Source organism: Ammospiza caudacuta, chromosome 37 (genome assembly GCF_027887145.1).
Source record: "Ammospiza caudacuta isolate bAmmCau1 chromosome 37, bAmmCau1.pri, whole genome shotgun sequence".
Classification (NCBI taxonomy): domain Eukaryota; kingdom Metazoa; phylum Chordata; class Aves; order Passeriformes; family Passerellidae; genus Ammospiza; species Ammospiza caudacuta.
Genome location: NC_080629.1, coordinates 439,563 through 452,557, shown reverse-complemented (window position 1 = coordinate 452,557; position 12,995 = coordinate 439,563). Strand labels below are relative to the sequence as shown.

Sequence of the window (12,995 nt, the reverse complement as noted above, 5' to 3'; positions counted from 1 at the left end):
GAGAAAATGGCAGGAAATTGTGAGAAGATAAAATGGAGGTAAAGTGTGACAGGAGAGGGAGAAGGGAAGCCATGAGGGAACATGGTAATGGGGCAACCATGACAGGAAAAAATGGTGGGAAATTGTGAGGGGACAAAGGGTCAAAACGGTAGAAAACTGTGAGGGGAGAAAATGGTGGGAGCCATGAGGGAACATGGAAATGAGACAGCCATAAAAGAACAAAATAGTAGGAAATTTTGAGAGAACAAAAAGGTGGAAAACAGAAAAAAATGGCCAGATCCCTGAGAGGAGAAAATGGTGGAAAGCCATGAAGGGAAAGGATGAAGAAGAAGAGAAAGGGGGAGGCCATGAGGGAACAGAGTGAAGAAAAGCCATGAAAGGAGCCATAAAAGGATGGGGTGAAGGGAAGCCATGATGGGAGAAAAAGGGAGGAAAACATGAGGGGAGAAAGAAGATGCAGGAAAACATGAGAGGAGAAAAAAAGGCAGAAAAATAAGGGGGTAAAAAAGGCAGGAAAAGATGAGGGGGTAAAAAAGGCAGGAAAATGTGAAAGGAAAAAAAAAAGGCGGGAAAACGTGAGGGGGTAAGAAAGGCAGGAAAAGATGAGGGGGTAAAAAAGGCGGGAAAATGCAGGAGGGTAAAAAAGGCGGGAAAACGTGAGGGGAGGAAAAAAGGCGGGAAAACGTGAGGGGGAGAAGCTTTGGGGTCACTTATGGGGCAGAGCGAGGATCAGTGGGGCAGCTGCCACCCCGCTCTTCATTACCACATTAATGAACACCTCATTAACGCGCTCTTTAATAATTCATTTATTAATTTCCAACAGCGGGATCCTCGATGGAACAGGTGAGTGATCTGTGGGGCAGGTGAGGGATGTATGGGGCAGGTAAAGGATTTATGGGGCAGGTAAGGCCTCTGTGGGGCAGGTGGTGACATTTTGCCCAGGTGAGGGGACTGTAGGACAGGTGAGGGATCTATGGGCAGGTAATGGCTCCATGGGGCAGGTGAGGGTCCCGCCGCGGCCCAGGTGTGTCTCTGGGGCCCAGGTGTGCCTCAGTAGTTGCTGCGCTCCTGCCGGAAGCCGCCGCGCCGCAGGTACCCGTCGCCCTTGCGGTATCCGCCATCTTTCTGGTCTGGAGGGACAGACGGACAGGTGAGGGCAGGGCGGTGTTCAGGTGTGTCCCAGGTGTGCCCAGGTGTCCCTCGGGTGTACCCAGGTGTATCCCAGGCATCTCCACCTTCCCCCAGGTGTATCACTGAGTAACCCAGGTGTGCCAGGTGCGTCCAGGTGTGCCCAGGTACATCCAGCCCAGGTGTGCCCCAGGTGTGCCCCAAGTGTGCCCCAGGTGTAGTCCAGCTGTGCCCAAGGTGTATCCAGCTGTGCCCAGGTATATCCAGGTGTGCCCAGCTGTGCCCCAGGTATACCCCAGGTGTATCTAGGTGTGCCCCAGATGTATCCAGGTGTACCCAGGTGTGCCCCAGACACCTCCACCACCCAGGTGGACACACCACCCAGGTGTATCCCTGAGTAACCCAGATGTATCCAGCTGTGCTCAGGTGTACCCAAGGTGTGCCCAGGTGTGTCCCACATGTACCCAAGGTGTGCCCAGGTATATCCAGGTGTGCCCAGCTATACCCCAGCTATGCCCAGGTGTGCCCACAGGTGTGCCCCAGGTATATCCACGTGTACCCAGGTGTGCCCAGGTGTACCCAGCTATACCCCAGCTGTGCCCAGGTGTACCCAGGTGTACCCAGGTGTGCCCAGGTGTGCTCACCTCGGAAGTACCCGCCGTAGGCTCCCTGCCTCTGGTCCAGCACGCGCTCGTTGTTCTCCACCAGGTTCCCCAACTTCTCGGCCAGCTGCAGCGCCAGGTTCTGCGTGGCCGTCGGCTCCGTCCGGTGCATCATCACCGTGGCCGTGGGCTGGTCCAGTGAGGCCTGCAGGTGTGCACAGGTGAGACTCAGGTAACCCCAAGAAAAACCACCTGAAATCACCCCAAAACTGCCCCAAATTTGACCAAAACTGCCCCAAAGCACCCCAAAATGGCCCCATTTGGGTCTCTCCATCATCACCGTGGCCGTGGGCTGGTCCAGCGAGGCCTGCAGGTGTGCACAGGTGAGACTCACCTGTCCCACAGGTGACCCCTAAATCCCACCTGAAATCACCCCAAAACTGCCCCAAATCACCCCAAAATGGCCCCATTTGGGTCTCCCCACCATCATGGTGGTTTTGGGCTGGTCCAGCGAGGCCTGCAGGTGTGCACAGGTGAGGTTACCTGGCGCACAGGTGATCCCAGAAATCCCACCTGAAATCACCCCAAAACTGCCCCAAACCTGCCCCAAAGCACCCCAAAATGGCCCCATTTGGGTCTCTCCATCATCACCGTGGCCATGGGCTCATCCAGCGAGGCCCCTGCAGGTGTGCACAGGTGAGACTCACCTGGGCCACAGGTAACCCCAAAAATCCCACCTGAAATCACCCCAAAACTGCCCCAAACCTGACCAAAACCACCCCAAAATGGCTCCAAACCACCCCAAAATGGCCCCATTTGGGTCTCCCCATCACCATGGTGGTTTTGGGCTGGTCCAGCGAGGCCCCTGCAGGTGTGCACAGGTGAGACTCACCTGTCCCACAGGTAACCCCAAAACCCCCACCTCAAACTGTACCAAAATGGCTCCAAAACTGCCCCAAATTGACCAAAAATTGGCCCAAAAGCACCGAAATTGACCCCAAACCACTCTCAGGTGAGGCCACGCCTGTCCCCTGGTGTCCCCACACCTGTCCCCAGGTGTCCCAGGTGAGGTCCCATCTGTCCCCAGGTGAGGTCACACCTGTCCCCAGCTGTCCCACCTGTCCCCAAGTGTGTCCCCAATATCCCCAGGTGTCCCAGGTAAGGTCACACCTGTCCCCAATGTCCCCAGGTGTCCCCAGGTGTGTCCCCAATGTCCCCAGGTGTGTCCCCATCTGTCCCCATTTATCCCCAGGTGTCCCCACACCTGTCCCCAAGTGTGTCCCAGGTGTCTCAGGTAAGGTCACACCTGTCCCACGTGTCCCCAGGTGTGTCCCCAATGTCCCCAGGTGTGTCCCCAATGTCCCCAGGTGTGTCACACCTGTCCCCACACCTGCCCTCACCATCAGCTCCTCGTTGATGATCATTTTGCTGACGATCCCGTGCACCGTGGGTGTGTCCCCAGGTGTGTCCCCAGGTGTGTCCCCAATGTCCCCAGGTGTGTCCCAGGTGTGTCCCAGGTGTCCCTAGGTGTGACCCCAATGTCCCCAGGTGTGTCCCCAATGTCCCCAGGTGTGTCACACACAGGTGTGTCCCCAATGTCCCCAGGTGTGTCCCCAATGTCCCCAGGTGTCCCCAGGTGTGTCACACCTGTCCCAGGTGTGCCCTCACCATCAGCTCCTCGTTGCTGATCATTTTGCTGATGATCCCGTGCACCGTGGGTGTGTCCCCAGGTGTGTCACACACAGGTGTGTCCCCAATGTCCCCAGGTGTGTCTCCAATGTCCCCAGGTGTCCCCAGGTGTGTCACACCTGTCCCAGGTGTGCCCTCACCATCAGCTCCTCGTTGCTGATCATTTTGCTGATGATCCCGTGCACCGTGGGTGTGTCCCCAGGTGTGTCACACACAGGTGTGTCCCCAATGTCCCCAGGTGTGTCTCCAATGTCCCCAGGTGTCCCCAGGTGTGTCACACCTGTCCCAGGTGTGCCCTCACCATCAGCTCCTCGTTGCTGACCATTTTGCTGATGATCCCGTGCACCGTGGGTGTGTCCCAGGTGTGTCACACACAGGTCTGTCACACACAGGTGTGTCCCCAATGTCCCCAGGTGTCCCCAGGTGTGTCCCCAATGTCCCCACACCTGTCCCAGGTGTGCCCTCACCATCAGCTCCTCGTTGATGATCATTTTGCTGATGATCCCGTGCACCGTGGGCAGGTCCAGCTCAAACATGGCCGCCAGCGTCTCCATGCTGCAAAATCCACATTTCGCCCCTTTTTAACCCAAAATTTTCTATTTCCAAATTAAACATTTGTTATCGTCCAATTAGAAAAATCGATACTTGAAAACTCCCCATTTTTACCACAAAATCACCAAATTTTTACCTCAAGATTCAGAATTTTTACCATGAAATTGCCAAGTTTTTCCCTCAAAAATTCACCGATTTTTACCATGTAATTCCCAATTTTTTCCCTCAAAATTCACATTTTTCTGGCTCAAAATTCACCATTTTTTGTCTCTAAAATGCTTAATTCTTTTATTTAAAAATTCACTTTTAGACTCAAATTTCCCAATTTTTTTTTAGCTCAAAAGTTCCCAACTTTTACCCCAAAATTCGCCATTTTTAACCCAAAAATTCACTTTTATTTTTACCTCAAGGATTCAAAATTTTTAGCTCAAAACCACCATTTTCTTATCTAAAAATTCACATATATTTACCTCAAAATTCCCATTTTTTTACCTCAAAATTCACCATTGTTTCCTTCAAAGTCTCAATTTTTTCCTTTAAAATTTGCCAACTTTTTTTCAAAATTCTCCATTTTTAAACCCAAAATTCACCATTTTTTGCCTCCAAACACAACATTTTTAGACTCAAAATTTGCCGGTTTTTACATCAAAACCCACAAATTTTTACCTAAAAATTCAGCATTTTTACTTAAAAATTCACACATTTTTGCCTCAAAATCCACTTGTTTCTACTTCAAAACTCACCATTTTTCACCTCCAAACTCGTTGTTTTTTACCTTAAAATTCTCAAATTTTTTTTATCTCAAAACCTCACAATTTTTAGCTCAAAAATTCTCAACTTTTAACCTCAAAATTTACAACTTTTTAGCACAAAACTCACAATTCTTTACCTCAAATTCTTCAGCTCAAAAATTCACAAGTTTTCAGCTCAAAGCTCCCAATTTTTAAATCTCAAAATTAATTTTTGCCTCAAAATCCACAGTTTTAGCCCAAACATTCACAATTTTTACCATAAAATTCTCAATTTTTTCCCCTTCAAATCAACAATTTCTTATCTAAAAATTCCCATATTTTCACCTCAAAATTCCCGAACTTTTCCTTCCAAATGAACAATTTCTTCTCTAATAATTAATATATTTTTACCTCAAAATTCACAATTTTCTTCTTTCTAAATCCCCAATTTTTCACTCCAAAACTTCACATTTTTAGCCCCAAAATCCCCCATTTTTGACCCAAAATTCTTGGGGTTTTTTACCCCTAAAATTCACATTTTTTAGCCCCAAAATCACATTTTTTTGACCCAAAATTCTGGTTTTTTGCCCCAAGTTTCTCACCTGATGGAGTCGTAGACGCTGCTGTAGGTGAACAGGTACGTGCGCAGCGACTCCTCCTGGATCTTCCTGCGGGGGCACAGCAGGGTCACACCCAAAATGACCCAAAATCCTCCAAAATGGCCCCAAAGTGACCCAAAATCCTCCAAAACGGCCCCAAAATGACCCCAAATCCTCCAAAATTACCCCAAAATGGCTGAAAATGGCCCCAAAATGACCCAAAATCCTCCTTTCCTCACCCAAAATGGCCCCAAAATGGCCCCAAATTGACCCAAAATGGCTCCAAAGTGGCTCAAAATGGCCCCAAGATGAACCAAAATCCTCCAAAATTACCCCAAAATGACCCAAAATCCTCCAAAATGGCCCCAAAATGACCCAAAATCCTCCAAAATGGCCCCAAAATGACCCAAAATCCTCCAAAATTACCCCAAAATGACCCAAAATCCTCCAAAACGGCCCCAAAATGGCTGAAAATGGCCCCAAAGGGACCCAAAATGCCTGCAAAATGACCCAAAATGGCCCCAAAATGACCCAAAATCCTCCTTTCCTCACCCAAAATGGCCCAAAATGGCTTCAAAGTGACTCAAAATGCCCCCAAAATGACCCAAAATCCTCCTTCCCTCACCCAAAATGACCCAAAATCACCCAAAATGATCCAAAATGGCCCCAAAATGGCCCCAAGATGACCCCAAAATGGCCCCAAAATGACCCAAAATCCTCCTTTCCTCACCCAAAATGGCCGAAAATGGCCCCAAAACGGCCCCAAAATGGCCCCAAAATGACCCCAAATCCTCCTTTCCTCACCCAAAATGGCTCCAAAATGACCCAAAATGGCTCCAAAATGGCCCAAAAATCCCCTCAAATGCCCTAAAATCGACTCAAAAACCCTCAAAAATCACCCAAAATTGCCCAAAATCCCCATTTTTTTGTATTCTGAGCCCAGGTGGGACTGACCTGAAAACCTCAAATCCCTCCCAAAACACCCCAGAAACCTCCTAAAAACTCCCTAAAATTACTGAAACATGCCCCAAAATCACCCAAAAATCACTCAAAAATCCCCCCAAAATTGCCCAAAACCCTAAAAATGCCCCAAAATCGCCCAAAATTGCCCAAAATCCCAAGTTTCATTACCTGACCCCAGGTGGGCCTGGCCTGGACACCTCAGATCCCTCCCAAGATCACCCAAAAATCTTCCAAAAATCCCTCTAAAAACCCTCAAAAATCACCCGAAAATGCCCCAAAATCCCACTCAAAACCCCTAAAAATCCCCGAAAATCACCCAAAATTGTCAAAAATCGCCCAAAATTGCCCGAAACCGCGACTTTTGGTCTCACCTGACGAGCATGGCGCGCACCTGGTCGGCCTCGGGGAACAGGTCCCACACTTTGAACGGCCCCAAAAATCCCCCTAAAAACTCCCCAAAAACTCCCAAAAATCCCCAAAACCATCCAAAAATCCCCCAAAACGCCCCAAAAATCCCCTTCAAAATCCTTAAAAATGACCCAAAATTGCCCAAAATCCCCATTTTTTGTCTCCTGAGCCCAGGTGGGACTGATCTGAGCACCTCAAGTTCCTCCAAAAATCACCCAAAAAACCTCCAAAAATCACCCAGAAATCACCCTCAAAACTCCCAAAAATCAACAAAAAATCCCCGAAAATCGCCCAAAATTGTCAAAAATCGCCCAAAATTGCCCGAAACCGCGACTTTTGGTCTCACCTGACGAGCATGGCGCGCACCTGGTCGGCCTCGGGGAACAGGTCCCACACTTTGCCGTTCATCTTCTCGTTGACCACGAAGCGGTGGCAGCGGCGCCAGTCCCCCGTCTTCATGGCCTTGGAGGCGGCCACCACGTGCTCCCGCATCGACTCGGGGGGACCTGCACAGGGGACAGCGTTTTGGGGTGAAAAACCAGGATTTCGGGCAAAAAAAATCAAAAAAATTGGGAAAAAATTGAGTTTTTGGGGTTAAAAATGGGATTTTTGGGGTTGGAAATGGAAATTTTGGAGGTCACAAAACGGCGGCCACCACCAGGTGCTCCCGCATCGACTCGGGGGGACCTGCACAGGGGACAGCGTTTTGGGGTGAAAAACGAGGATTTTGGGCAAAAAAATTTGAAGTTTTTAGGGTTAAAAATGGAGTTTTTACGGTTGGAAATGGAAATTTTGGAGGTCACAAAATGGCGGCATCTCCAGGTCTGGAGAAGATCCTGGACAGGTGGGACACAGGTGGGACACCTGGGGACAAGTGACAAAATTTTGGGGTACAAAATGCAAAATTTGGGAAAAAAAAATTCGCAATTCTTGGCGAAAAATTCCTATTTTTGGATCTAAAGAAGCAAATTTTGAGGTGAGAAACATCACGAAGATCCAGATCCGCCATTTTAGGACATAGAAGAACCAAACCAAGACTGAATTAAGATAATTATGGACCTCAAAAGCCCAATTTTAGGTCAAATTTTCCAAATTTCACACAAAATACCAGATTTTGGTCTGAGGAACATCAAGAAGATCTAAAACCGCCATTTTAAATGATAGAAACACCAAACCAAGACTGGATTGAGGTAATTATGGACCTCAAGAACCCATTTTTGGTCAAAATCCCCAACTCTTTATCCAAAAATCTGACTTTGGCCTGAGGAACATCAAGGAGATGATCTGGGATCTCCATTTTAAGAGATAGAAGAGCCAAACCAAGAGTGAATTAGGGTGATTATGGACCTCAAGAACCCAATTTTGGGCCAAAATTACTAAATTTTAAGCAAAACCCCCAATTTTGGTGTAAGGAACATGAGGAACATCTAAAATCACCATTTTAGACAATGGAAACACCAAACCAAGACTGACCCAAGGCAATTATGGACCTCAAAACCCAATTTTAGGTCAAATTTTCCAAATTTCGCACAAAATACCAGAATTTGGTCTGAGGAACATCAAGCACATCTAGAACCGCCATTTTAAGAGATAGAAGCACCAAACCAAGAGCAAATTAAGGTAATTATGGACCTCAAAACCCAATTTTTGACCTCAAAACCCCTAAATTTCAACCCTAAACCCCCGAATCTTGGGTCAAAACCACCATCCGTGGTCTGAGGAACATCAGGAACATCTAAAATCGCCATTTTAGAGAACAGAAACCCCAAACCAAGACCGCCCCGAGGTAATGATGGACCTCAAACCCCAATTTTTGACCTCCAAACCCCCAAATTTAGACCTAAAACCCCCAAAATTCGGGCCAAAACTTCTGGGGTTTCCTACCGAGGAGCGGCTGCCTCTCGCCCACGCGCAGCTGGTGGTGGAACTGCTTGCTGATCATCCTGCGGCGGGCGTCGAACTCGTGCGCCGCCATGTAGGGGATCTCCAGCAGCATGGCCGCCACCAGGTAGACGCACTCGAGCAGCTCCAGGTTGACGTGCATGTGGAAGGGCACCTGGCGCCGCTTCTCCACCTTCTCCTGCTCGGCGTTCCTCTCCTGGAGGCTCCTGAGGAGCAGCCCCTGGCCCAGCAGCTCCTTGGCGCGGCCGGAGCTCTGGATGTCCAGCAGCGCGTTGTGCGCGTCCTTGATCAGCCCCTGGCGGAAGGCGCAGATGCCCAGCTGGACCATGGTGCGGTTGTAGAGGATCTGGGGGGAAAAAGAGCGCGGGGAGGTTTTTGGGGTGAGAAACGGGGAATTCGGGCAAAAAATGGGAAATTTGGGCAAAAAAACCCTTTCAGGTGCATTTAACCCTTCCAGGTGTGTGTGTGTTATTTACCTGCCCAAGTGTGTTTAACCCCCCCAGGTGTGTTTAACCCTTTCTCACCTGCATGGGCGGGTCGGCGTGCTGGATGTTGTCCTGCAGGTGTATTTAACCCTTTCAGGTGTGTGATTTACCTGCCCAGGTGTGTGTTTAACCCTTCCAGGTGTGTTTAACCCTTTCAGGTGTGTGATTTACCTGCCCAGGTGTGTGTTTAACCCTTCCAGGTGTGTTTAACCCTTCCAGGTGTGTTTAACCCTTTCAGGTGTGTTTAACCCCCCCAGGTGTGTTTTTAACCCTTTCTCACCTGCACGGGCGGGTCGGCGTGCTGGATGTTGTCCTGCAGGTGCAGTGTGTAACCCTTCAGGTGTGTTTAACCCCCCAGGTGTGTTTAACCCCCCCAGGTGTGTGTGATTTACCTGCCCAGGTGTGTTTAACCCTTTCAGGTGTGTGTGTTTAACCTTTTCAGATGTGTTTAACCCTTTCAGATGTTTGATTTACCTGCCCAGGTGTGTTTAACCCCCCCAGGTGTGTGTGTTTAACCCTCTCTCACCTGCACGGGCGGGTTGGCGTGCTTGATGTTGTCCTGCAGGTGTGTTTAACCCTTTCAGGTGTGTGATTTACCTGCCCAGGTGTGTGTAACCCTTCCAGGTGTGTTTAACCCTTCCAGGTGTGTTTAACCCCCCCAGGTGTGTTTAACCCTTTCTCACCTGCATGGGCGGGTCGGTGTGCTGGATGTTGTCCTGCAGGTGCAGTGTGTAACCCTTCCAGGTGTGTTTAACCCTTTCAGGTGTGTTTAACCCCCCCAGGTGTGTGTGATTTACCTGCCCAGGTGTGTTTAACCCTTCCAGGTGTGTTTAACCCCCCCAGGTGTGTGTTTAACCCTCTCTCACCTGCACGGGCGGGTCGGCGTGCTGGATGTTGTCCTGCAGGCGCAGTGTGTAACCCTTCCAGGTGTGTTTAACCCTTCCAGGTGTATTTAACCCTTTCAGGTGTGTGTGTTTAACCCCCCCAGGTGTGTTTAACCCTCTCTCACCTGCACGGGCGGGTCGGCGTGCTGGATGTTGTCCTGCAGGTGTGACATCAGCATGAGGTCGCGGGCGCGGTACCAGCGGCTGTGCAGGGCGTGGTGGTAGATGTGGCACAGGATGGCGCAGGTGCGGATCCGGTCCGTGCGGTCCTTGGCGTACACGAACCTGGCACCCAAAAACCCCAAATTTCAACCCAAAAATACCAAAATTTCACCCCAAAAACTCCACAATTCCACCCCAAAATCACCACAATTCCAACCCTAAAACCCCACAATTACAACCCAAAAACCTCACAATTTCACCCCAAAAACATCACAATTTCAACCCCAAAACCCCACAATTTCACCCCAAAACCCCCACAATTTCACCCCAAAAACCCCACAATTTCAACCCCAAAACCCCACAATTTCAACCCAAAAATACCCCAATTTCACCCCAAAAATACCAAAATTTCAACCCAAAACCCCACAATTTCACCCCAAAACCCCCACAATTTCACCCCAAAACCCCCACAATTTCACCCCAAAAACCCCACAATTTCAACCCCAAAAACCCCACAATTTCACCCAAAAACCCCACGATTCCAACCCAAAAATCCCAAAATTTCAACCCAAAAATCCCAAAATTTCAACCCAAAAACTCCACAATTCCAACCCAAAAACCCCACAATTCCAAACCCAAAAACCCCACAATTTCACCACAAAACCCCACAATTTCAACCCAAAAACCCCACAATTTCAACCCATAAACCCCACAATTTCACCCCAAAAACCCCACAATTTCACCCCAAAAAACCCACAATTTCACCACAAAACCCCACAATTTCAACCCAAAAACCCCACAATTTCAACCCATAAACCCCACAATTTCACCCCAAAAACCCCACAATTTCACCCCAAAAACCCCACAATTTCACCCCAAAAACCCCACAATTCTAACCGAAAAACCCCACAATTCCAACCCAAAAACCCCACAATTTCACCCCAAAAACCCCACAATTCCAACCCAAAAACCCCACAATTTCAACCCAAAAAAACCCCAAAATTTCACCTCCAAAATCCTGACGTTTCAATCCCAAAAATCTCAAAATTTCAGCCCCAAAATCTCGAGATTTCAGCCCCAAAATCTCAAAATTTCAACCCAAAAATTCCAAAATTTCAACCCTAAAATCCTGAGATTTCAACCCCAAAAATACCAAAATTTCAACTCCAAAATCCCGAGATTTCAGCTCCAAAAATCCCAAAATTTCAATCCCAAAATTCCTGAGGTATCAACCCCAAAATCCCAAGATTTCAACCCAAAAATCCTGAGACTTTGACCCCAAAACCCTCGAAATTTCAACTCCCAAAATCCCGAGGTTTCAACCCCAAAATCCCCAGATTTTAACCCCAAAAACCTCAAAATTTCAACCCCAAAATCCCGAGATTTCAACCTCAAAAACCTCGAAATTTCAACCTCAAAATGCCGAGATTTCAACCCCAAAATCCTGAGATTTCAACCTCAAAACCCTCGAAATTTCAACCCCAAAATCCCGAGGTTTCAACCCAAAAATCCTGAGACTTTAACCCCCAAAACCTCGAAATTTCAACCCCAAAACCTCGAAATTTCAACCTCAAAAACCTCGAAATTTCAACTCCAAAATCCCGAGATTTCTACCTCAAAAACCTTGAAATTTCAACCCCAAAATCCCGAGGTTTCAACCCCAAAATCCCGAGATTTCAACCCAAAAATCCTTAGACTTTAACCCCAAACCCCTCGAAATTTCAACCCCCAAATCCCGAAATTTCAACCCCAAAACCCTCGAAATTTCAACCCCAAAACCCTCAGAATTTCAACCCCAAAATCCCAAGGTTTCAACCCCAAAACCCTCAAAATTTCAACCCCCAAATCCCGAGATTTCAACCCAAAAATCCCGAGACTTTAACCCCAAACCCCTCGAAATTTCAACCCCCAAATCCCGAAATTTCAACCCCAAACCCCGAGGTTTCAACCCCAAAAACCCCAAAATCTCCCCAAATCCCCCTCACCTGCAGAGCCTCTCCATCAGCGCCTCCGAGTCCTCCTCCTCTTCCTCCTCCTCCTCCTCCTTCCGCCCCTCCTCCTCCTCCTTGTCCTTCTGTCCGTCCTTGTCCTTCTCCTCCGCCCGCCCGTCCTTCTGTCCGTCCTTCTGTCCGTCCTCCTTCTCCTGCCCGTCCTCCTTCTCCTTCCCTTCGTCCTTGGTCACCTGCCCGTCCTTGGTCACCTGCGCGTCCTTCCCGTCCGTCGGTCCCGTCCCGGCTCCCCGTCCGTCCGTCTGTCCGCGGCGGCGGGCGGCGCCGTAGTCGAACTTGTAGTAGGTGTGGAGGACGCGGCGCAGGTAGACGCGGCACAGCTCCTCGGGGCTGCCCTTGCCCTGCAGGTAGCGCTGCAGCCGCGCGATGATGCGGCACACGCGGCCCTCGTCCTTCAGGTGCTCCACGTACTCTGTGATGGAAACACGCCTGGTTACGCACCTGGGCACACACCTGGGGGCAGGTGAGGTGGTAACACCCCCAAAAACCCTGAAAAAGCAAAAAAAAATTCCAGAAAAATCCACCCAGGTGAGCCCAAGTTCGGGATCTGAGTCCTTCAGGTGCTCCACGTACTCTGCCATGGAAACACACACCTGGTTACACACCTGGGTACACACCTGGTTACACACCTGGGCACACACCTGGGCACAGGTGAGGTCAAAAACCCTGAAAAAACAAAAAAAATTGCAAAAAAATCCACCCAGGTGAGCCCAAGTTCGGGATCCGGGTCCTTCAGGTGCTCCAGGTACTCTGGGGGAGGGAAAACGCACCTGGGTACACACCTGGGCACACACCTGGTTACACACCTGGGCACACACCTGGGCACACACCTGGGGGACAGGTGAGGTCAAAAACCCTGAAAAAACAAAAAAAAATCCAGA

The 12,995-nt window shown here is 49.2% G+C and overlaps 1 protein-coding gene across 1 annotated transcript in view; it reads right to left on the bottom strand.

Moving 5' to 3' along the window:
• Nucleotides 1–793: 793 nt before the first annotated feature.
• The window catches only part of EIF3CL (eukaryotic translation initiation factor 3 subunit C like), a 45,846-nt gene continuing 33,644 nt past the window's right edge, over nucleotides 794–12,995 (bottom strand). The window contains exons 15-22 of the mRNA XM_058823038.1: nucleotides 12,091–12,526; nucleotides 10,069–10,228; nucleotides 8,557–8,920; nucleotides 7,019–7,178; nucleotides 5,305–5,370; nucleotides 3,887–3,974; nucleotides 1,773–1,935; nucleotides 794–1,130 (exon numbers count right to left, since the gene is read on the bottom strand). Of these exons, the coding sequence (XP_058679021.1) occupies nucleotides 1,051–1,130; nucleotides 1,773–1,935; nucleotides 3,887–3,974; nucleotides 5,305–5,370; nucleotides 7,019–7,178; nucleotides 8,557–8,920; nucleotides 10,069–10,228; nucleotides 12,091–12,526 (1,517 nt within the window). The 3' untranslated portion in view covers nucleotides 794–1,050. The remainder of the gene's footprint in view (nucleotides 1,131–1,772; nucleotides 1,936–3,886; nucleotides 3,975–5,304; nucleotides 5,371–7,018; nucleotides 7,179–8,556; nucleotides 8,921–10,068; nucleotides 10,229–12,090; nucleotides 12,527–12,995) is intronic.